Genomic DNA, 25540 nt, shown 5'->3' with positions numbered 1-25540 from the left:
CTTTTATGCCCTTATTTTTATTGTAGTGATTATATTTGAAATGATAATGTTTTATATGACGTAGTTTGATTGTTATCACTTCATACTTTGGCGGCACGCGTTATCGTCATCAAGAGTTGACAGCCTTCGTTCGCGGGTACATTGGACATTTCCATGGTAACTGGAGACCCCACCAATCAGGAGCATATATCATTCCTTCACTCGGGTAGCTTGTGTTCAAATCAGCTATGGAGAAAATGAATGGGATTTTTACTTCTGGAACGACAGAGCTGTATAATCTGGGAGAACACCAGGCTAACACTTCCTGAATAGCTGTCAGAGCCAGTCATCTTTTGTTTTGTTCAGTGTGATTCAAACACCATCAGAGTGAGGTCATTTTCCTCCCACCTTGTAATCAGCTGATCAGATTTAAGGATGTTAAAGACTGCAAATGTCGCCATTTTTTAAAGTCTGGCAGGTTGTTGATTCCTCCACCTGCTGTCAACCACGCGTCCCTTAATCTGTTAAACATCTGAACAGCAGAGATTTTCACACCGTGGCGGCAATTTGTGCCACCTCTGATCACGTGTGCATGTAACAGCGGGGCACACACGGCGCAGTGCACATATGTTACGGGGCCATGCGTGGGTATCGCTGCTTTCATACAGTATGCAGAATGTGTCATAGGTTGTCCGTGTCATCCTGTCGTTCTCTCTCTCTCTCTCTGAGTCGCATTACCTCTCCCCTGCAACCTGCTTTCTAATCAATAACTCATCTCTCCATGTCGATTCCCCTCTACCCCCACAGGAAAACAAACGTCCTTCCACAGGACAAACAAAGAGAGGGGAGGACGGAGAGGAGGAGGAGGGAGGTACAGAGGTAGGCAGATAATTGAGAAAGTACTGTAAACCTGATGTAATCGCTAAATAGCCTGTTGCGGTGAAAGGATGAGGAGGTGGGAGGCGAAGGTGAGGAGGTGTAAAGAGACAGTGAGGTGGAGGGAGAGCGATTGAAAGGGTAGCTACGGGATGGATGATTAGCCCCCCGTCTCCAAGGTTACGCTTTACAACTGTATCACTGCAGAGCGGGAGAGGGGGGAGGAGAAAGAGAGGGGCTCTTGAAGGATGACATGAACCGTTCATCACACAGGACTGAATTAAAGAAGACAGAGCCACCTTTTTTTCCCCTCCCTCTGCTCTGACCTTCACATCCAGGCTGGCCTTGACCTCCAGACGGAGCAGCAACGCCGAAGACGACGACCATGCCGACGCAGCAGGAGCACCAGAGCAGAAAAGCACAGACAAACGGCAGCGACGAGTATGAGAGTGACATGCGACAGGCCCCAGAAGGGGAGACGCAGGGGGGAGGAATCACTTAGATTCCAGCCAACTGAAAGAATTGGCCTTTTCACGAGAAGGGGGAGGCAGAAAACGGAAACTTGTTTGCTACTTTAGGACTCCCACTCCTCCTCCTCCTTCTCCTTTCCTCCTCAAATCTCCATCCCTTTCCTCCCTCTTCCTTTTCAACTATTTTAACCTGACTCGAGCTGAGCCAGAGATAGAGCCGTGTGATTGAGTTGCATGCTTTAGCATCCCTGCAGTCTGTTTCAATCTTAAGTACGTACTTTCTTCTCTACCCTTGAGTCATGTAGAAACCGGAGTCGGTGAGGTGAAAATGAGAATTGTTAGGTGGTTTTGCATAATCTATTCAGCGCGACCGTTGGCTGCCCCCTTGGTAGCATGTATGAGAGACGGAGGTGGTGTCGCATCAGCATTTTAAACTTCCATGAGTCCTGCTTAAAAAAAAAAAAGTCCTCACATTTTCTCTCTTACTGATAACCTTCCAGCTCACGCATGCAGGGGACGTGTCACTTTTTTTTGTCTTAAATATGGTAATGCGACTTGCACCGCTCATGCAATTCAAACCTGTTTGTACAGACTTCATGCAAAGCAGGACACTGCTTTTTTTCATGCACACACCCACACAAAAGCTGGAGGAGTAATATATAACGTGTAACTGGATTACAATAATCTGATTACAGAATTTACTGAATTTTTGGAGCTAGAAAAAAAGGACGGCTAAATTGCTAGATTACCAGCTTAAATAAAGAATATATGCTTCCTGGTTTACATGTGAATTCTGAAAGGAGAGAGGGATAAATAACATGCATGACAGAATATGGTTCAGTATACTGTACACATAAGCTGACATCAAACTTTGAATTAGTGAAAGAACAGTGATTTGGCAAATTTAAGAGTGTTTAGGTCTTACAAACAAGTGCCAAATTGAGCGCTCAGGCAGGCAGGCATGGAGTCAAGCACTGCCATGTGTGATCTCACACAAGCTCTCATCAGCTGATTGGCTTCCTTATTCAAACTGCCTACTCTTTTGCTGCCTCGTCTGCAAGCTACTTTTTGCAACCTTCCTCCACCCCAGCTCCTCCTTCATTCTGCTCTGGACTCGATCAGTGTTGTTCTGTATCTATCTGCTCTGCTCTGGGTTCAATGTGGATTCTCTCCCTGCATTAGGCTTTCCTTGTATGCACAGGTAGAGCAGGAATGTGTGCTCTTCCTGCTTGATGCTTTCCATAAGACTCGTGGCAGGGCAGAGGGATCCCTGGCAAATTAATGTTGGCTAATAGGGAAAAATGTCTATAACCGCAGAGTGGTGCTGGCTCAAACATATGAAAGATTGGCCACAGATGTGTGCTCTCTATGTACAAGCATAAAAAGTTAACTAAACTATTAAATAAGTCATTTAGGACAACTATAAATCACAGTCTTTGAGTCAAATCCTTATGGGAAAATAAGTCATCGCTTCTCAAAGTGAGTGATTTGTGTCTGAAGTGTCTGAATCAGACGGATTAAAAATTTACAGCGTTTTATTTTTAGATGTTGAGCATCTCTAGGAAATGTTATGTCTGAGCTATATTTTTCAGGCCTTGGACTTTATGTGATTTTATTGGCTATTTTTTTCTGAAAATAAAGTGAGACAGGAAATGTAAGGAGAACAAAGTGGAAAATGAAAAGCTGCAAATGTCAACGGTCAGTTTTAAACCAGGACGCTTGCTCTAATCACTGCAGGCAAACCTGGCTCCTCACCTTTAGTCCCTTTTAAGGATAGATCTTATTGTATTATCGTGACTTTTTTAAGTCACCATGCAGGGTATAGACAGAATTTCAAAAGAACGTGTTGAGTGATTTTTTTTCTTGCAAAGATATCTCAGTGACACTCCAAGGTATCTTCAGACTTTGTACAAATGTCCACTTTGCTTCGAGGAGGAATGATCAGATTTTGGAGGTCAAGGTCACTGGGCCTCATGTGCATCCCTTGCTTTTATACACAGTATCTTAAAAACACTAAGGGTTCCACTCTAGTTTAGCGAAAGAGTCCTACAGATTTTGGAAGTCTTAAATCAAACGTCAATGTCATAGGGCCTTATTTTCATCCCCTGCTTGTGGACACGACTCAGGGATGATCTCTTGCTTGTTTACGTGATATCTCAGCTACACTGCAAGGGTTTTCCATCAGTTTTTTTATTCGATCATACCACAAACTTAAAACATTTTTCACAGCATAGATATTTTTAACAAAGTCATCTGTTGAATACTGACTGAAAGGCATAGGCAGAAGCAAACTGCTTATTAAGGTCTATGCCTTGGTCAACACATAGGCAAATGACTTACCCCTAAAGAGTAACAAGGGCATTGCCCAACCAGATTTTTAAAATGTGACAAGTTTTTTGTAAAGATATAATTTCCCAGCTTTTATTTAGAATAAAGTGTAGTAATGATCGTCTTACCAGTAAAAGTGACCCACCCTCCCCTTGGCCTTAAGTTGGTTTAATCGTAAAGCAAGGCTTTGAATGGCAGGTGAACAGACACAGAAACTACGAGGAACAGCGAGTTGCAGAAGTTGTCATTAAAGCATCAGATTTGAAGAAAACTTAACATGGGGTGTAGATAACTTAGTGGTTTGGTTGTACCTTTTATACATAGGCAGCCCGGGTTCAAGTCCAGCCTGAGCCTACATTTCTGCATGTCTCTCCTCTACTCTCTCATCCCTGTTTTCTGACTCTATCTACCATCTGTATTATAAATTTAACATTAAACACCATCTATATATAGTAGTTCTTAGCTGGTGTAGTGCTCTGACTCCTTAGCGTACTTACGTTAGTTTATTATAATGTAGCATCCGGTTTTATTGATAGGGAGAACACAGAGCTGCTTAACTTTTTTGACAGTGGGCTGATAAATTAACCATTGCTTTATAACAGGTAAGACGATCAAATTTACTTTATGTACCATGTCAGGATGCAGAGGAAATTACACACGTCTTTGAAAAATGACAAAAAAAAAAAACAAAAAAACAAACCTTAGGGTAATAATATGAAAGACAGGATTCATAAATTACTTCGGAGCAATAGTACATTCACATTGGAGTGGGACTGTGTAACAAGAAGACCTGCCAGCAGAATTTGCTGGAAAACTCAGTTTAGAGTTCTTGATAATATCAATAAAAGTGTTGGATCAGTAGCAGTTCTTCTGGCATCCTTTCTAACAGTTACTAAAAGTGTGGCAAGCTTTTATTGGGTTCTGTTGTTAAACTTATCCATGCTAATTTTAATATCCCTTCACCACTTTTCTGGCCATTTTTGCCACATTTCACCTATTTTTGACTGTTTTTCGCACATTTTTGCCTCTTTTGACACATTTTCCCCCATTTAACCATTTTTCAACACTTTTTCTGCGCATTTCTGCCACTTTTAACCCATTTTTTGTCACTTTTTTCTGTTCTATTTTCTGGCATCCTGAAGTTTTTGCACATCATGGTGTAGCTTTAACATTACTTTCCATATTAGTTCAATGTGTCCATCCACATTTTTAACATTTACAAAAAATGGGTTAAAAGTGGTTTAAAAAAGGTGTTTACATTTTGAAAAAGACTTTATTATACTACAGCATAAATAGTTTTAAAAATAAAATAACCTTATGATGGATCATGATTTATGACCTCCTTGGGCCCCCCATTTGTCAGGGCTCCAGATTTATTTTACTCCCTTACTTGTGAATGTAATATCCCAAAAATGCTTTGAAGGATTTTCCTGATTTTCCAACTCTGACTTAGAGTGAAGTGTTCAGATTTAGGAGGTCAGAGGTAAAGGTCAGTGAGCCACTTCCTGCTCTTACAGTTTCTACAAACAACACGACCACATACAGTAGATTATCCAACCTTTCTTCACTACCCACCACTGTACTAGTTTTCTACTTTTATGGAGGAATAGAGCCACCAGACTGTAGCTTTAGTCTTTATGGCAGCAAAGTAAGACTCACATAACTGGTTTTAAGTGAAATGTTTTCTCTCATATAGATGACTGGTTAGTTCTTTATTACTATATCTACTTAAAGCTCCTGCGAGGAGTCTTTATCTTGTTATGACACAAACTTTAATTTCCCTTGATGCCTTTATCTGAGCTACACAAGCAAACAAGATCATAAGTGACAAGGCTGATCATTTCTGTGTATCTATTTTTGATGCTTGTAACCACTGCCGCAGGGTAGGTGTCAGAAAGCATGATTAAAAGCTCAGTGATGAAACACACATCAATCCTAAGATTCACGGTGAGTGATACCATTGGTTGTAAAGACAGCAAAAAGAGATTTTTTTAATCAGGAAACAGGATGAACATGCATACAGGACGGATCAGAAAAAACAGATGAGATGTACTGCTCAGAGTACAGGGGACTGGAAATATCGAGGCCAGTCAAAAGGTCCTCAAAGGAGCTTTAATGAAAAAATATAATAACTTTCTTGACTCTTATTATACATTTCAATCCTCAGACACAATTTCAATTCATCCAGCATGTCAGTTGTGATCAAAACTAAAGAGAGGCTGTGCTGCATGTGTGAACTGCTAGTGAGGGGATGTGGGCATGCTAAGCTACTAAACTAACAGGTGAAAAAACAGCAAATACATGATGGATCAGAGAAGCGATAAGAGGTACTTCTGTGTCCATAGGGGTCATCAAAATTGATGATTTTTTTTTTTTTTTTTTTTTTGGTCCAGTGACAGTGATAGTTGAGCCCAGAGGCATTGTGTTTTCAGGTTAATACATACATATATATATACATCCAAATCTTGTGACCATGACGTCTCAGGAACACCTTAACTGATTTTCTTCAAACTTTGCACAAATGTTTTTCTGGACTAATGGTGAGGAGGTTCAATTTTCAAGGTCACTATATAAAGGTTAGGCCTCATGTTCACTCCTTTCTTGGGAATGAGATATCTGAAGAACACTTTTCCTCAAATTTTGCACAAATCTCCAGCATAGCTCAAGGGTGAACTGGTTTGGTTTTAGAGGTCAAAGGTCAAGGTCATGGGGCTCATGTGCATACTTGCTTATGTCTAAAGAACAATTCAAAGGAATTCTGACTCTGAATTCTGACTGTTTAGACCTTGGAAGTCAAAGGTTAGGCTAATTAGCCAAAATTGACTAGTTAAGGTTACCCAAGGATCAAACCAGGACAAGGATTGCTGTTAAATGCTGTTGCCAAAGATGGTGTATAAACCTTGTTTTTCCTTAAGACAAAGTCGGCAATACAATACACAAAAAGTATTCACTCAGGGCCCTCCAGGGAAGGTGGGTGTCACCAGTCTCTGACACTGTAATTTTGGGGCTCATGGACTGAAAAGTTTGGGAACCTTTGATGTAAACTACTAATGGTCAATAGAATTTGGCGTTTTTGATTTATTTTTTATTTTTTTGCATAAAACTCTTTAATGTCAAAGTGAAAACAAATTTCTACAAAGTAATGTCAAACAAAATGTGGACTGTAAAACAAGTGATTGCTGAAATATTCACCCCTCTTTAAAATGACTGACATAATACAACAGATGTCCAGCCAACTGGTGCTAGTAGTCTCACAGTTAGGGAAATGGGGATCACCTTAATGCAGTGAATGTGTCTGTAGTGATTGTAGTATAAAGACAGCTGTGTCTGGAAGATCCAGTCACTGGTTAATCAGTATTCCTGGCTACCATTACACCATGAAGACAAAAGAACACTCCATACAACTCAAAGAAAAGATTAATGAAATTATGAGTCAGGGGATGGATACCAAAATAATTTCAGATAGATCCACCATCAAGAAATGGAGTGAATATGGCACATGTGTAAATCTACCTAGATATGGGTCTCCTCATAAACTGTGCAAGAAGGAGACTAGTGTCAGAGGCCTCCAATGACTACTCTGAAGGAGTTTCAAGCTTCAGCACCTGAGATGAGAGAAACTCTACATACAACTGTTAACCGGCTTCTTCACCAGTCAAAGCTTTATAGGAGAGTGACAAAGAGAAAGCCACTGCTGGAGAAAACTCATTAAAGACTCGTCAAAAGGCATGTAGGAGACTCCATGGTCAAGTGAAAGAAAGTGTTTATCCCAAAATACGGTGGAAACTTGTGTTCTACATCATTGGTCTCCAATCTGGAGTCCAGGACCCCCTTGGGGGCATGAGGCTCTGTCTGCTTTGAGGCTGCCAATTTTAGACTAACAATTATTAAATACTTATGAATAGTTCATGCAAAGGTCTATTGATAACAATACCTCTGTGTGGGGCTATTTTATGAAGATTTGAACAATGAAAACTTTTAAATTTGATGTTAATTCTTGACATCCATATATCACCTTTTGTTTGTGTTGGTCCTGGGGGTCCTCAGCTCCTCTACTATACAAGTAAGGCGGGCTCATAGGAAAAAGGTTGGGAACAACTGTTCTGCATGACCATATATCATCTTTTCACACTCATGGTTAAGCTTATGGTTAATAATCATATCTAAAAAGCAGCATTGACTCTGAACGATGTGGCTGATTAGGGACAGCAGGAAGAAGGGTATGTTTTCATAACATTCTAAAGGTAAATGCATCTCAGCTGAAACTAGGGGGTTTAGTTAGTCTTTAAACAGTTTAGATTTAGACATTTTTAATATTTGTTTGTGCCAAAAAGAACAGAAAGCCATAACACATAAAGTCTATCTGTTTAGTATCATTGATTGTGCTCAGCTGTTTGTCAGCTGACATGTTTGTAAGTCACTTGACTGAACTCACATCTCAGAGGTTTTTCAGCATGCGGTGCCTTTGAGCTGATCGACAGATAGTTAACTGCCTGCTTCGACATTAAACAGATGAATTAAACAAAGGAGAATCAATGATAACCCACCCCAACAACCTCATCTGCACACGCACACATGTAAACACACCCGCAGTGAGATAATTATTGTAACCCGGAGTCAGTAGCATTCAGAAGCTGACCTATTGGCAAACCCCCAACCAGCACGAGCTAAGTGTTCACCGCAGGCTAAATAGCATCCCACGAACAACGCACACACAAATATACACACAAGCAGACGTGGGGCGCAGGCGGAGGTCAGCCACTTGGGTCAGGATACACACCCTGCAGCCAGCCGGTCCACAGCCTCGGTGTCAAATCAGCTTTAACACACTGACACAATGCCTTCAAAACCACTCACACATTGCAACACTGCTGCGGCACACTGGTGGAGAAAAATCTGACAGAGAGAGGAGGAGGAGGCTCCCAGGGAAAAGAGCAGCGACGAAGACGAGCATGCACATCAGGATAAACAAACATTGGACTTCCTTATGTTTTCCTATTTAATACTGCCACAGTCCAAAAAAACACCCCCAATCTGACTTTGAATTTTGTGAAAAAACGTTATTTTTATTTCATAAATTTCTCAGTATGGCACATGAACAGAGATTGAATGTTCTGAAAAAGATTTGGCACAGAACCTTGAAGCAGAACAAATCCACCCTCCTCCATTCACGCACACGCTCACACACACACGCTACCCCAGTGAAATGTTCCTCCAGTGTTAATACATACATCTGTGGTTATAACAGGTTAAAACACAGTCTTTAGAAACAATCACAAGAACAACCATAGTCAATATTGCAGAAGAGAAGCCGAAGCAAAACAAAAGAAGCAGATGGAGGCCATGTTTAATTGAACAGAGGGAAGGAAATATCAGAAGCCTTGTTTTTTTGTCGTTGGGTTTGTTTTCCATTTTCCTGAGAGGGAATCGGAGTGATGCAGGGGGCTAACGGGAGCGTGGGAGATTGTCTGTGTGTTTATGTGAGGATCAAGGGGGTTAACACTAGAAAGGCCATGGCAGTCATTTTGGCTGTTTTCACATTTGCTGAATCAAAGGTTACAATAATGCTGATCCCTGACTTTTTCTAAAAGTGTCTGTACTTTAATTTGAAAGTTTTATTTCAGCAAACTACACTAAAAGCAAAGAAAATATGCTGAGTTTTATCTAGAAAGACTAAAGGGAATCATTTTTTTCTTCACAGACTTCAAATTTGATCGCCGTATATCTTCAGAATAACAGAAGTGCTATAAGTTGCCAGTACAATGTATTTCCAGATTTATATACTTTTTAAAAAAATTCAACTTTATTCATAAAAAAAAGTCTGAAGGTTACACTCATGAAATAACCTCATTGCAAAGATTATAAACTAAAAACATTTAATAAATAAAACAGAGAAAAAGGGTCAAAGGTCTAATCCTGGATCGAATTATGCATAGACCATTTTAGAAGTAGTTACACGAAAGGTGGCATATTTTAACTTTGTTGGCTTTAGCTAAAGCTAATGTAGCTATCCTAGCTATGTAATTAATGTTACTACATAAGCCAGTGTAGCTTATTTAGCTTTAGCAGATGCAGCTTAAGCTACCATAGCTACGTAGACAAAAAACCCACAAGGCTGCTTTGTAGGCTTAGCTTTAGCTATGTAACTTCATTAGCTACATAGCTCTATTATCTGTAGCTAAGTTTGCTTTAGCAAATGTAGCTAAAGCTAACATAGCTGCGCTAGCTATGTAATTAATGTTGATACCTAAGCCAATGTAGCAGAGTTAGCTTTAGCAACATAAAGTTTAGCACAAATAGTGTAAGCTGCCAAAGCTACATAGAAAACATACCTACGTAGCTGCTTTATAAGTGTCGCTTAAGCTATGTTAGCTAAGTCACCACATTAGCTATGTAGCTCCACTTTATAGCTAAATCAGCTTTATCAATGTGAGCCTAACATACATAGCTAAAGCTAACTTGGCCCTGCAGGTAAAGCAGCTTAGTTAGCTTACGTAACTGCCACGAGCCATGAATCCCCAAAATTTCATTGAAAATTTCCAAGCAAAATCCCTTAAACATTCGAAGCAAATTACTAAAACATCAGTCAAAATGTAAAACCCTCATATCTGCATGCTGGGTCTTAGAAGGTTAGTATCTCATTTCACTTTAAAAACTCACAGACAGCTGAGTGGCAAAGTCAAAAGTTATTTGCACTTTGTGATCTCCAACAATGACCTTTTTAACTGTTCCATTACCTCATTTTCAATCCATAACAAGTTCCTTTTTCTGTGGTTTAGTTCAAGTTACAATCTTTGATCTACCTATAAAGTAGAAAAGAGAAATCCAAAATGACCCAAAAAAGAGAGTGGAATATTCAAAAATGATTAAAGTCCCTGTAAAGTGAAATCTAAACTGTGTGTTTTTAACACAGTAGATATGTTGGGGTAAGGTTGCTATAAACATGCGAAAACACTGAGATCTATTTGTGACTGATTTTGTTTAATAAGACCGTTAGAAAATTGTTCACCTCTTTCCTGTCTTGATTTAATTTCAGCAGGGCAAATATATGAGCCCATGACATCACTGGTCTTGATGGGGAATTACCCCACCCCCCTAACACTACAATGATATAAAGTCACAAAGCAGTGTATATCAATACAGTCTGTAGTTAGCCAGTGTAAACTTTGAGCCACAGTGGCCTATATGTCAGTAAAAGCATCATAACAGAGAGATTTGTGCCAGAAAACAGTAAATTCAATCCCCAACTTCTGTCTCTGCTCTGGCACAGAGCCAGGCAGCTGGTAGAAGCTTTTTTTTTTTTTTACTTTGAGGGGACCGTATTTTTCATAAGTGGGTGTGGCTTCAGCTAATTCAATGGACACACCCACACCATCCTGGTGCAGATAGAACTGTCTCACCTTTCATGATTTTCAAGCTTAATTTGATGAACTTATAAATGTTTTTCATGACTGAAATTTGGCCTTGTGTTTTTAAACATAGTGGCCTATCACAACTAGGTACACATTTTATTTTTCATTTTACGGGGACTTTAAAAGGATGGAATTCATCACAGTTAATAACAGAAATTTGTATTGGTTTCCATTTAATTCAAATTGAATGATAATTTGTAAGGACTTGATACTTATTTTTCTGCAAGGGCATCTTTTTGATTTTGCATGCACAATGTAAGCAACATGGGGGGCAGGGATGAGTTTCTGCCGGTACATACTGTATAAAATCTTTCATGTCATGTATCTTGAAAGCTGCCCAACACAATAAATGTTTTTTTTTCCGTTTGTAGGTGAGTAGAGATAACAGAATTTGTAATCCAGCAGTCAAAATGACCTCTCTAGTCTTTCTAGTCCTTTTGGACTTCTGGCTTGTCCAGTGTTAAATGGAATCACAAGTTGACATCTAGCTGCAGGGTGATGAAAAATGGCAGTGGGAGAAGGTGGGAGTGGTGAGGCGGGAAGCGTGAGGTAGATAGAAGAGCTGAGGAGGAAGGGGAACGGGAGGGTTAAGGGGATGAAGAGCATGAGAGGTAGGTGAAAGAAGGGGGATAACATGAGACCCGTGAGTGAGCGATCGTACGAGTGTTAGTGGAGAGGGAGGGAGAGGCCGTGACAGAGGCTTAAGCTACATTTCTGAAGGAGAGGGTGAGAAAAAGGCAGAGGAGCAGGAGAAGTCAGCCGTGCTCCTCCTCTGCCTCTCCTGGGTTGGGGACAGAGAGGAGTCATTCCCCCTCCGGCGCTGGCTGACATATAAGCACCACGGCGGCCTCCTTCCTCCGTCATGTCTTTATCTCTGCCGCACACAGATACACAAACACGGATACCGTGCGCACTCAAGTGCACACAAGTATGCACGCAAGCCACTTGGACGTATGCATAAATATGCATAGTTACGCCGCTCATGCAGATACGACACAAACACAGGCAGTGAAGCGGGGCCCCTGTGTGTGGATGATATGTGGCGCACGCATGTGAACGCACTCTCACATGTGGACTAAAAGCCTACAAAGATACGGAGTGACAGGATGCCTCTCATTGTCATCTTTCATTCCTCCTGCCATCGTCACATCTCTTTTCAATCCATCTCCCCTGTCTCTCTCTCTATTTCTGTCTCCCCTCGTCCTCCCTTGTCACTCTCTTTCCTCCGGGCGCAATGAGGTGGGGGGAGGCCCTGAGGCAACGCAGAGGCTCTACTGTCGGGCGAACCTGGTTGAATGCGACAAAGCCATGACCGAAACACATCCGAGGCTGCTGTAGCGCCCGCTGAAAGTCACGTTTAGAGCGAAAATATGAAACATGTGAAGCTGGCTTCACACAGATTGAGAGCAGACATGAAATGAGGGTATTAAGCCTCAGACTGGATAAATAAATCAGCACAAAATCAGGAAAAAAAGAGACAGCATGCTTCTGTAGCTGACATGAGGGGGTGGAGACTAAAAAGGGTGAGGAAAAAATCAATATCAGCAGTAAAAAGTTGATTCCATATTGATGAGTGTTTACAACTGTCTCCCTTTTTTAAAACTAGTTTTGCTGCAGGTCGGATTCAAAGCTCAGCTCGGGAGGATTATCTGGGTCAGGCTGGATGTCTGCTCAGACTTCAACCCTCTGATCAAAACTTCTGACCCTCGGGTGAAAGCAGGGCAATAAAAATTCTCCATGGAGGGCTGCAACTAAATTTAAGTCGATAACAATGATGAACTCTTGATGTTTTCAACCTTTTTAGACATATCAACACAAGAAATGATGAATTCAACTTTTAAGCTTGCACAAAAGTGAATGTTAACTTAAAATCAACATTTATCCTTCTTCCTTGAAAAGATTGTAGTTTGACTGTAATTATAGGACAAACAAACAGCAGCCTCCTCACTGTCCACTGAAGAGCATCAGAGAAAGACTAAGACGGCTGTATTCAGGTTTTAATTACCATGTTTGTTTATTTTGGAAACGATGAGACCTCTGTGGAAAAATTCAGCTCCTCATGAATGATGAACATAGAGGGAATGCTGCCATTAAAACAGGCCAAGCTCCTAAAAACAAGCTAAGGGAACGTTCCCCATGCCTCCCCTGACATCCCAGAAACACTTACTTACTTTCAACTGCTTTGATACCTTTAACAGTTTAGATCTGGGGGGCCCAAACTTTTTAACTGGGGCCAAATACAGAAAGAATTGGATATATATAAGCCACTTTGATTCACCTCACCTTTAGTGTATTAAATGTAGTCAAAACAACACAATTTAGGTTAAAGGAAAAACACTAGCCTACATTAGAGCATTAAAATATGGCTCAACTAGGCAAATTAAGGATTTTGGAGAGGCCGATCAGATTCTGGGGAATTGGATCTGCTCCTGGTCTGGAAGAGAACAGAGGAGACAGCTCATCTCCACATTCAGAAACAAAACAAGAGCAAACTGCACAAAGCCGCCACACTTTATAGGAAAGTTTCAGCTTGAAGTTAAGTTTATGATGACATGCTTCCTATCAAAGAAAACAAGAGCAAATGAGACTTTCTGCAACATACCTCTGTATTCCATTTGTTTGTTTTTATCAGGGCATTATGAATCCAGATAACGTTGATATTTTAGTTGTAAATGTGCTTACCATTAAATTTCGAACTCAATTTAGTCACCAAAAAAAAGTATATAAATAACTTTATTTACTTTAAGTGGACAAAATCAACAAGGTGCCGTTGGAGAACATATGACAGCACCTTCATTTGTGCCCTATAGGTGGAAAGAAATTCGACAAGGCACCATCTTTTATGCCCTCAAATCGGACAATTGACAAAGCTACTGTTTTGTGCCCTAAAATTTGAAATAAAATTAGAAAGCTCCCTCTTTTGTGCCCTTAAAGTGACCAAATTTGACAAAGTGCCCTATTTTGTGCATTCTAAGTGGCTGATTTTGACAAAACACACTATTTTGTTCCCCTAAGTTGGACAAAATTTGACAAAGTGGCCAACTTTTAGTCCTTACAGTGGGCAATTTTGACAACTACTTTGTTACCTTCAAGTGGCTAAATACGACAGAGCACATTATTTTGTTCCCCTTTAAGTGGCTGATTTTGAAAAAGCGCCCTATTTTGTGCCCCTAAATTGGGCAAAATTTGGCAAAGCGTGGTATATTTTGCCCTTTAAGTGACCAAATTTGACAAATTGCCCTATTTATCTCCTTAAGTGGCTGATTTTGACAAAGCACACAATTTTGTGCCCCTTAAATTGAACAAAATCTTACAAAGTGCACTATTTTGTACCCTTAAAGTGGCTGATTTTGACAAAGCACCCTATTTTGTGCCCCTAAGTTGGACAAAATTTGACAAAGTGCACTATTTTCTACCCTTTAATAGATCAAAATCTGACAAAGCGCCCTGCATTGTGCCCTTAAATGGACAAAATTGACAAAGCACCTTCTTTGGTGACTTTTAAGCGGCCAAATTAAGCAAAAGGCCCTCCTTCATGCCCTTCAAGTTTACAAGGTCCCCTTTATTGTACAGTTCCAGTATTGGAGAAATTATAATCAAATTAAAACGACATAAGTTCCAGTGTGTCTTTGTGTAATAAATGGTTAAAAACTTACAATTCCTCATCTATTTCACAGTAGTGTTTAGCGGGTTTGATCACATAATAAAACACCAGTGTTTCTTAGTATTACTACGAATGCATAATTTAGTGTGCTGTTGTTCCACCACATATAGCAGGTGTTCGTTTTATTTTGTTGCCCCTGACCCTGAAAAATCCTGAGTCCACCCCTGGATTCCATCTCTTTTTCATCACATCTGCTGTTTCATACTGTATCTGGTCCAAACTGCCTCATTTTCCATTAAAAACATTTGGTTATGGAATGAACCTTGAGGTTGCGGTTTGTTAAGGAGGTGATGGATCCTGATGCTGGACCAGTTCCAGCACTAGTCATGAGGATATAAACTATTAAAACATCAATACTGATCAATATAGAAACCAGTATCATGATATATCTTGCTTCATTGCCCAGCCCTACCAAGGTTCTGGGTTTGACCTCACGTTCTACGACCGTCTTGCTTCATCAGCACGGGTTAGACAGCTCTATTATCGAGCTAACAGCTTATATCCATATGGCTGCCGCTATCTCCTCGCTGCCCTCCATACGGTTATCCTGGCAGACCTAAATTTACACTTCAAAGCAGAGAACTGTACTGTGTGGCCCCCCACCCAGCTTCAAACAAACATCACACACAGCACAGTGCGATTATGATGCTGAGCCAAGGTGTCCATAAACAGTAAATCTAGGCTCACGGCGGCTCTATGCATTTAGAAACTTAACAGTCAGTGTGTCCCTGTGAGACACGCCACTGCTGGGTCAGCACTTTCTTTAATGATGTGGTGCGGTTCAGGACATTCCAGGACAAATCCCCAAAGTCCACACACATCACAGGACAGGGGGTTCCACAACGCTCCAAGGCAGAAAGTGTGTCCCAAAATCCCCCAAATCTCTATTTGAAGGCGCAATCTGGTCGCTTCCAAGCTTTTTTTTTCTAAGAATCTCTTTTGAACTTCACCCCACGGAGCTGTGAGCAGGTTTCACCAGCACAGAAGAGAGTTTTTACAGGAAAATAGAGAAATGTAATCACTCTACTGATGCTTGAAAATGCAGCTGCAAGGTTTTCACATGACGATACTGATATCCTGCTTTATAAAGCATTCATGAGAAGCTCGCCGTTAAGCAGCGCTCCGACTTTACTATTCCCATTAAAGGCTACTTTACAATTACACGGGCTGTGAGCGTGTCCCATTTTACTATTTTCACTCAGTGTGTGGATTTTTCTCAGCACACAGGGCAGCAGACCCACAGCTGAGTGACACAGTAGATAGTCATCTGTGCTCAGCCACCACTCATCACTCTCATGTCACGGCCCACACACGCTGCTGACGAGCCCCCACCCTCCATCCACCCTTGACCAGCTCCACACAGCTCAACGCCGGCGAAGCCAAACCCAAACGGACATCTTGTGACCGCTAACATGGTAACCAAGGCAACGAGGAAGTAAGACATGTGCTTATGCCCAAGCTGTTCGCAAATTAAGGACACCTTTCCAGGATATTAACGCGCAGGAAGCTGTTAAAGGGTTTGCGTTAACCTCTTAAATTGAGGCCCCTCCTCAAACAGTTAATCACCCGTCACTCAGTGTGAAAATCTGTGTGATGCTACATGTGTGAGAGAGTTTGATGATCAGCTTCAGGGCAGGGATTTCACAGTGATGACACAGAAAAACGTCCACACTCATCACGTCCAAAAAAAAAGCAGAAGCAACATGGCTGTGGCAACAAATGACCAAAAAATAACCCCTCGTCATTTTTTCATAATGTGACTGAACAGAGTGGCTGGGGTGCTGGTGCCATCAGATCGGCCTTTGGACCAGCGTGACGGTGATGAATCCAGCGCTCTCACTGCCAAACATCACACAGCAGCGGCCAGACAGAGCTGCTGATGCTGCTCATGCTACTGATGCTGTGGGGTGGTCCTCGGTGACACAGTGGCACACAAAACACTGCCACACTTAACCCGTCATGTGAGAAGAGGAGCTGCAACGCTTGCCTCCTCTGTCTCGACGGCTGTGAGGAATAACAGCAATAACCATGCAAATAAATGACGACGGTTTGATGCTCCTGGCCTCTGCACTGGGGAGAAAATTAGCACCGGAGCCTTAGCACATGCATCATTGACACCACGTGTATCAATAATGCATCGAGCTCGGCTGTCGTTTCACTGCTATTTTTAAATGGAAGGGGGCAGACAAGAAATTAAGCAGTGTGTAACACACACTTGGCTTGTAGAGCCGAGGTTAACACCCGTACAACACCGCCCTCAGGGACAGGCACAAGTTCGGCCACAGCTTTTTACACCAACCAACACAGTGATGCTCTCTGTTACAACACAAACAGCCCACTCCGTGGGAGAATTCTGTCCTATACATTGTTACAAATATGAGAAATGGTGTTATCAGTTGTTCTATTTTCCATGCTGTCAAACATCAACACATTGTCTTATGTTTTATTCAAGACTGTCCATATGTGGGGAAGAGGGGTAAAGCTTTCTGGGTCCCAGGGTCATTGAAGGGCCATCGGGGGTTAGCAAAGACATGGTCCATTCTAAATTTAAGCAACGATTAACCTTTATTTAGAGCTGTCAAACAATTCTTGTTTTTAATCACAGTTTATCTCAGAATGCCTGTAGTTAGGTCGTAGGCCTCTCATAATTTACCAGTACAATGTATTTCCAGTTTAAGATTTTTTTTTTAAATTCAACTTTGTTCATAAACAAAGTCAGACAGTTACATTTATGAAGTAACGGCACTGCAAACATTACAGACTAAAAACATTTCATAAATAAAACAAGAAAGAGGGCAGAGGTCTAATCCAGGGGGACATTATGTATGGACCTGTCATAGTTGTAGATAAATATCAGTGGCTCACTTTGGCTTCATTAGCTTAAGCTAAAGCTAACACACCTATGGCATTAACATTACTAAGCTAATATAGCTAAGTTAGCATTAGCAACATGAGTTTTAGCCGAAGCTAATGTATCTATACAAGCTATGTAGATAATGTAGAAAAGTAGCTTAAAACATAACAAACATAGATAAAGCTAATGTAGCTATACAAGCTATGCAGATAATGTAGCAATGTAGTTAAAAACACAACAAACATAGATAAAGCTAGTGTAGCTTCATAAGCTATGTAGATAATGTAGCAATATAGCTTAAAACATAACAAACATAGAAAAAGCTAATGTAGCTTCATATGCTATGTAGATAATGTAGCAATGTAGCTTAAAACATAACAAACATAGATAAAGCTAATATAGCTTCATAAGCTATGTAGATAATGTAGCAATGTAGAAAAAACAAATGTAGCTAAAGCTAATCTAGTGACATAACCTTCATATACAACATAGCTTACATTGCTATTGTTAGCTTCATAGCTTTGTTAGTATAGCCTAGATATCCATGAGATTTGTGAGCTTAAGCTACGTTGTCTACCTAGCTCAGTTATCTACCTAGCTTGCACAGCTAATGGAGCTATGTAAGCTACATATGAGTGTTTTCATGGAAGACAGGCTATTTTTCCCTGTAAACAGATTGTTTACTCAGCTTTTTTAAACATTTTGTGATGAGGTTTTGGCGTTTAACTTTTCTGTATTCTAACCTTTATCTTAACCCTTATTCTGACCTAACCACAAGTTTAATCTGAGTTTATTTTGTTTAGCAGTTTAACACTCATTTCCGTCTTGTCAGGTGCAGTGCCTCACAGTAATGGGCTGCCTAATTGCAAGCATTAGGCAGTAGTGGTCTGCAAGACGGGGTGCCTGAGAGCTGTGGTCTGCAGCCAGACTGTCTTGAATTTCGGGACACATGACATTTGACCATGGTTGAGTGGTGTTTGTGAGGGAAAGAGACTTTGATCACAAGTTTATTACATTTTATGAAGGAAACTGAAGAGAATGGGTTTCATTACAGTCAACAATATTTGCATCTTTGCCTTAAACTGAAGGAGCACAAAATGTATCTGAGGGGGCTGAGCCCTATCATGCCCCCCTGTGGTGTGAGGCCCAGCCAGGCCTTTAAAAACAAGTAGGCGTGCATATTCTCCTGACATGTTTGTTGCGTCTCATGTCTTTGTTCAATCATATTTTGGTCTGAACTAAAAGTTTTGGGAATAAGAGTTGTGATTTCTCATTAAGGACCTGGTGGTTGATCCTGAGGCGAGACCAGCTGAGAACCACTGATAGATGGGAAAATTCACCAAGTGGGCAAGGATGATGACATTTTTATGATGCAACTATTCATGCACAGAGCAAAGCAGCTTCAAACTCTTTTCATCTTTCAAATACGTTGCTTTTTACCTCTCATTCATTGCTACAGTGAACACATCCCAAGACACTTAGCAGTGGCAAAACTCTCCTTCTACTGCTGGGTGTGACAGAGTGAGATGAGGACACATCGGGATAAGGGGATGTTCTGTTTCGGGTAGAGTTTGGCCTGACTAAAAAGACATTTTTGGGATCCCCTAATATGTAGAGAGACAGAGAAAGAAAAAGAGGAGAGGGAGGAGCTGCTTAAGCCAAAAAAAATCTGCGTTTTCTTGAAGTGTCAGTGAGAGGATCATAAAGTAGCCTGAAGCAGAGAGAGAGACAGACAGATCTGGTTTGAACTGGGGGATTTAAAATGGAGGGCTGACCAACCCCTCCTCCCTCTTCCGCTTCTTACACAACCTAGTGAGCGAGAGCCCACCTGAACATCAACACATCCACACATACAGAGCAGCATTGCATCAACGATGGTGTAACATCTTTTGCCATAAACAGTGTACCACTTCACATGTCCTGATTCCTCTGCCTTACACAACATGAGGCGTTTTTATTATCCGCCGCTGCACACGCTCACACCCATATCGTGGTGTTTTTCACCTATTCCCTGAATGGGTGAGCGAGAGGGTCCCTTCCTGCACAATAAACACAGCATTTCCATTAGAGTGTTGGGAGTGTGTTGGGCGCTCTGTGACTCACACACTGCAGCACTGTGTGACTTTGTGTCTCAGGCTAAACCGCTGCTCTCTCTAACAGCGAGCCTCAATAACATTGCCTCTGGTTTGATGCCACTTCACACCGGCTATATGGGCAAAACACAACGCTTTTCACCAAAGTGATGATCTACTACAGGCAGGGCACGCGGCTTTTTTGATGAATTAGGGCTTTCGTAACAGTCTTTGCTTTCAGCCATGCAAACCTGACATATAAACACACAGTGGTACCCAGGAGCATGCCCACATGATAATTTCTCTATTTGCACACACAGAGGCAGATGAATATGTAAATAGCTCATGAGGAGAATATGGGAAAGGGATATGTTAATGACTGATGCAGGGAATGAGTGTTAATCACAAGTGTAGGGTGCATAAATACGTTTAGCAGTGGCGTGAAGCCTATGCAAATCAAACACATAGGGGAAAGGGGCATGTAAACGGTGTGATTCAGAAGTACAGATGCTGGTGTACACAAATAAAGCATGAACAAGAAAAGTCTGAACAATGGGTGCACATGAATGACTTTCTATACCGTCTGCTCTTGTCTGTTTAGCATTCAAAATCAAGACGCTGTGATAGGGCCTGTCGCAGCGGCAACAGTTGCCAGGGTAACCTGATGGCAGGATGCTGAAGGCTGAAGGAAGGAGGATGGCGAGGAGAGGAGGGGGGCGTTTATACGAGGACATGGGTACAATGCTCAGGTTGATTTGCTACCATTGAAGGAACAGCGGCCGCCTAAAAGGAACAAGACTGACAAGTGGCGAAGGGGTGCCGACGTTGACGCGGTTTGGAGCATTTTTTTTTTTTTTTGTCTGAGAGCGTCACCATGGCAACGAGGTGTTGATATTGCGCAACCGCACTCTGAGCACTGAGATGGCGATGACATTCAGGAAAAGCACAAAGAGAGCGAGCGAGCTTGTAAACCAGAGCGGGGCCTTTCCTGTCCCTCTGTGCAGAAAAAAAAAGGAGCCAGTGCTGACCATTTCACATCGTCTCATCTCAAGCAGAGCAACAAACAGTGATACTACAATTCAAATTAGAACGAAAAGAAAACAGAAAATCAGCCACCAAAGTTCACAGACTTCAACTGCCATTGTATGTGCCAGGTTTTTTTAATTTTCAAAGTGACCTCTGCTAACAGAACATCTCTCAGAATGATAACCAGTGTAATTAGCTAATTATAATAACAATAACAATATTACAATAAAGATAACACTTGTTTAAAAAAACAGAAAATAATCAAACTTGATAAAAACCCAAAATGAAAAACACTTATCATAATAATTTTGTCTTTTTTTTTAAAAGAGATCTATAAGCTTCTATATTTTTTTATTTAATTGTCCTTTATCTTTAGAAAAAATTCACCCACCATTGTATACTGCACTGTATGCCACCTTCTGCTTCACTGAACGAGCTTCGCTTACCTTTAAAAATGCTCGCCAGTGCCTGCCGTCCACTTAGCTCCCTGCTGCCATGAAATCCACTCATACACGATAACACTGAGATACAGTTGTGAAATAATCCCCCGCAAAGAGGCAGTCTTCATCAAAGGTTCGTGTCCTGTCTTAGCTGTGTGATAACATGAGGGGTCCCACCTGCTCCAGACATCAGAGCAGGCCAGTCAGTGAGGAAGCCATACTTGAGGGCCGGGTTATTTCCTGCTGATGCGTGTTGAGTTCGCTGACTTCGTCCCAGTGCTATTCCAGTCCAACAGGGTCAGTCACTAAACAACTTCAGTGTCATATACAAATGAAAAAATATGTATTCTCAGCTATTTATAGGCACAAGTAGTAATAATAATAGTCATATTAATGATAACAATGATAACATGTCATATCTTCATTTTGAAATATTTTTACGAAATCTAGAATGTGACTAGCAAGCTAGCATGTGCAACATTTTAGTAATACAGTAAAATATTCTACCACATTGTTCATCATTACATGGCCATTATGACAAATAAAGCTAAAGCCTGTTATCATTATTACCATTATGATTATTATTATTAATACTCTAGCTATGCTGTATAACAAATGATGAAGAGCTGTAGTCGTGGTTCGTAAAGATTTCCCTTCTGCAATGACCCTGTTTGTGTGAATGCGACAGGAGAGGGAAAACACGTTCTGTGTGGCTACAAAAAAGTCAAGACCAAAATAAATTCACTCAAATACATTGCCAGGTTTTTGTTTTGGCTCCCTCTCGACAGACGCCACATGTGTTCGTACGCGGCACAGTCGGCCATCTTGTTCCAAGTTCGGAAAAGTCGAAAGGGAGGGCCACTACAACAGCTGTGCCTCTTTTTTTTTTAAACTATTCTTCAGACTTTGTAGTTTAAGTCCAAAGCTTGATAAAGATTCTTTATAATTTATTTCTTTGAATGAAAATATATTTACGGTATATATAATATGTACTTTCAGTCTTTTTTTTTTTAATATCTCTCTAAGTCCTTTATGGGGATTTTCCTTGCCCCATGATGAAACCTTCTTTCTCTCCTCTTTCCAAGAAGACAGTAGCCAGTAGGATGTAAAAGGGACTTAGTGAGAAACTGAGAGTAAAACATCTCTGAATAATATGTTGTTTTCTGTCTCCCTGCAAAGAATCAGCCTGATACGTGTGTCCTGGACAGAATCATCGCATTGCTCTAATTTTGCTTTCTCTCTTCTGTGTTAGTGCTTCCAGGAAACCTGGGACCATACCGCTCACCCAAACCATTGTTTGTTATCTGGAGTCTCTGCCAAACACTAATACGACAACATGTTTGATGGCCAGTGTTATGTCTCTCTCCAAATATATGAACTGTGTCTGGAAATATATGCATTCATTTGCATCAAACCTAAAGAGGTTCATCACTCGTGCATTATTTATATATTTCCACTGTGATTGTGGAAGCAAATAAAAAGAGTTGGCTTCAACTTTGGCAGAGACTATCACAGGGTTAACAGACAGCTAAATGATTCTAATGTTTGGCTTGTACATCTTAAATGTTTGTTTCTAACTGAATTTAAAAGCATGTGAAAATGCTACTGTTGGGACTGGTGCTGATGCGATGTTGTACACTGTCTCCTTCTGTCTACCTATCTGCTTCTCTCTGTCAACACTCTGACAATGTAAAGCAGTGACTATGTGAAATATAATCTTTTCTGGAACCTGCCCAGGAGGACAGTAGGCTACAATCAGTCTTGTTTACTCGGTCTCACAGGCTCTTTTCTGTCTCACTGTCTCTATCAAGCATCTCTACCTCTTATTCCGCTCTCACTTCTACTCAAATTTGAGTCTCTTGCACATTTTCCTTGGAGCCACTCTTAAAAAGCAGAGGCTCATTCTGGCTTTTCCCCATAAGGCCTTTGAGAGAACTGTGGAGACCCAACTGGGGCAGGGGCATAGGGGAGGGCAAGGTTCCACCTGTGGGCGTTCCTCCACTGGTGGAGGTTTGAATCTGGGAACACGTATTCTGAGACTGAGAGCAAGGCGAGGGGTTGTTGTTGTTGTTGAGGCCTACTCCAGAACCTGTGCCAATGCCCAGGCCCATTGTGTTGTTGTTGAAGTGATGGGTTTTGTAGTAGTGGTTGAGGTGCTCCGATCGTGCCAGGTTCGGCAGGTTGACAATCTCCGGATGGTGCAGTCGGAGGGTCTGGCCCCCTCCTAATCCACTGTTTCCACTCTGGGTCATGGTAGAGCCTCCTGAGATGCCACTTCCCCGACCGCTTGCCCCAGCCCCCAGCTCATCCTCCACGTTTATGATCTCAATGGCTCGAGCAGGGCCGTGGTGCTTATGCAGCTGGTGCTGCTTCCTTAGCTTGTAGAACACCACCAGCATCACCGCTGCCATGAAGGTAATAGCTACGAAGCAGCCGATGATGATCTTGGTGGTCTTCATCACGTCATCCAGGCCAGAGAAGCCTGGTTCCGTGATGGGCACAGTGAAGGTGGGTCTGGTGGCCCGAGGAGAAGATGAGGACACTGGCAGGGAGGACACTGTGGTTGAAACATGATCCGGCCACAGGTGGCCTGAGGGAGTGGGACCAGGGGGAACGCGAATGAAGGTCTCGTTGATGGCTTGCAGTGCAGACTCCTCTTCTCCTGGGGTCTCCACTGTTTCCACAGTGACTGTCGTGAAGTAGGTGTAATTGACACTGGCATCAGCAGCGGTGACATTGAGGACAGCTGTTGCCGTTGTGTTACCAGCAGCGTTGGTCACCATACACGTGTACTGCCCTGTGTCTCTCAAAGTGACATTTGTGAAGTTGAGTGTGCCATCATGCAGAACAGATATCCGAACCCGGTAAGATCCATGGGTCATTAGAGTTCCATTAGGGGTGATCCAGTTGACTGATGTTGTGGAGGTACTTGTACGACACTTGAGCTCCGCAGCCATACCCTCAGTGACATTGAGGTCTGTAGGTGGCTCTACAATGACAGGCGCATAGCAAGTGAAGTGGCTCTGATCAAGCTCTCCAATGTATTTACCTTTTAAGAATGGCGGTGCATGGCAGCGGGCACAGCAGGTGGTGTTGCTGGGCACTGTTTCTTTCAACCACCAACTAAGCCAAAGTACGTCACAGTTGCAGACCCATGGGTTGTGATTGAGGTGAACCCTCTCCAGCTGGTGCAAAGGCGTGAAGAGGTCATGGGGCAACGAGTGTAGAGAGTTATGGGACAGGTTGAGTTCCTCCAGGTTTTTCAGGTCATCAAAGGCATTGCGTTCAATGACAGACACCTGTGAGTGCATAAGCCACAGTTTGCGGAGAGACACCAAACCCTGGAAGGAACCAGGTCGGATGATCTCCAGCCTGTTCCCCGACAACTCCAGCTCCTCCAAACGCACAAGGGCTGTCAATTTGGGAATGTCTTTCAGCCCACACATGCCAAGGTTCAGGTATCGTAGATTGATGAGGCCAACAAAGGCTGCGTCAGAGATGAAATCCAACTTCTTGAGCTCACCCAGGTCCAGGCGTCGTAGCGAGGGCACTCGGTGGAAGGCATAGCCCGGCAGAGTCTCGATGGGGTTGTTTCGCAGCCACAGCTCCCGCAGCTTGCTGAGGTACTCAAAGGCATGTGATGGCACCAGTGTGAGGCGGTTGTCAAAAAGCTCCAGTGTGTTGAGGTTGGGGAGGCCATTGAATGCTCCGACTTCAATCTGACGGATCTGATTCTTGGAGAGCTGGAGGATCTCAAGGTGCCTCAAGTGCTTGAAAGTGTCTGACTTGATTACCTGGAGAGACAAAGAAGACAGAAGTAAGTTACAACATGCAGAATAACTGACACCAATCACAAGAAGACATTCATGGGATTACATTGGACAATGAAGGGTTCAGATAAGGTAAAAAAAAAAAAAAAAGAGGAAACCAGGCATCAGTCTTCTCTATGTTGAACCAAGTATGTACATTCAAGATTGCTCTATCATTCCTGTTTGATGGCAATGGCAACAAATCATAGCTGAAATCTTATTATTCTGGCATAACCTAATGACAAAGTAAGACAATTAATCCCTAACAGACATGTAGCACTAGTGTTACATCATTTTTTTTTTTTTGTTTTAGAGATAGTTTGGATGTGCAAAACATTTCACAGACATTTAAAAGGAAAAAAACAATGTCAATGAATGATTAAAAGGAAGGCATGGATATGGCTGAATGTATAATTAAATGAACAAACCACACAAATATAAATAATTCATTTCTCTGCTAATAATGGAAACAGCTGACCCTTCCACTTCACCGACTGGCACTGCTGTCTGCAGGGGAAGGTTGGCTTTTCAGAGAGACTCCCACTGACTACTGACAACAAGCCAGTTAACATAAGACTCCCAACCTCATTTAGTCTTCAAAGGCCACCCT

General features: G+C 41.8%; 1 protein-coding gene across 1 annotated transcript in view; it reads right to left on the bottom strand.

Moving 5' to 3' along the window:
- Window positions 1-20814: 20814 nt before the first annotated feature.
- lrrc4ba (leucine rich repeat containing 4Ba) overlaps window positions 20815-25540 on the bottom strand; it is a 64579-nt gene continuing 59853 nt past the window's right edge. The window contains exon 3 of the mRNA XM_041777936.1: window positions 20815-24915. Within this exon, the coding sequence (XP_041633870.1) occupies window positions 22966-24915 (1950 nt within the window). The 3' untranslated portion in view covers window positions 20815-22965. The remainder of the gene's footprint in view (window positions 24916-25540) is intronic.

Source organism: Cheilinus undulatus, linkage group 21, assembly GCF_018320785.1.
Source record: "Cheilinus undulatus linkage group 21, ASM1832078v1, whole genome shotgun sequence".
Classification (NCBI taxonomy): domain Eukaryota; kingdom Metazoa; phylum Chordata; class Actinopteri; order Labriformes; family Labridae; genus Cheilinus; species Cheilinus undulatus.
The sequence above is the reverse complement of the archived record's forward strand: the minus strand, read 5'-3'. Positions and strand labels throughout refer to the sequence as shown.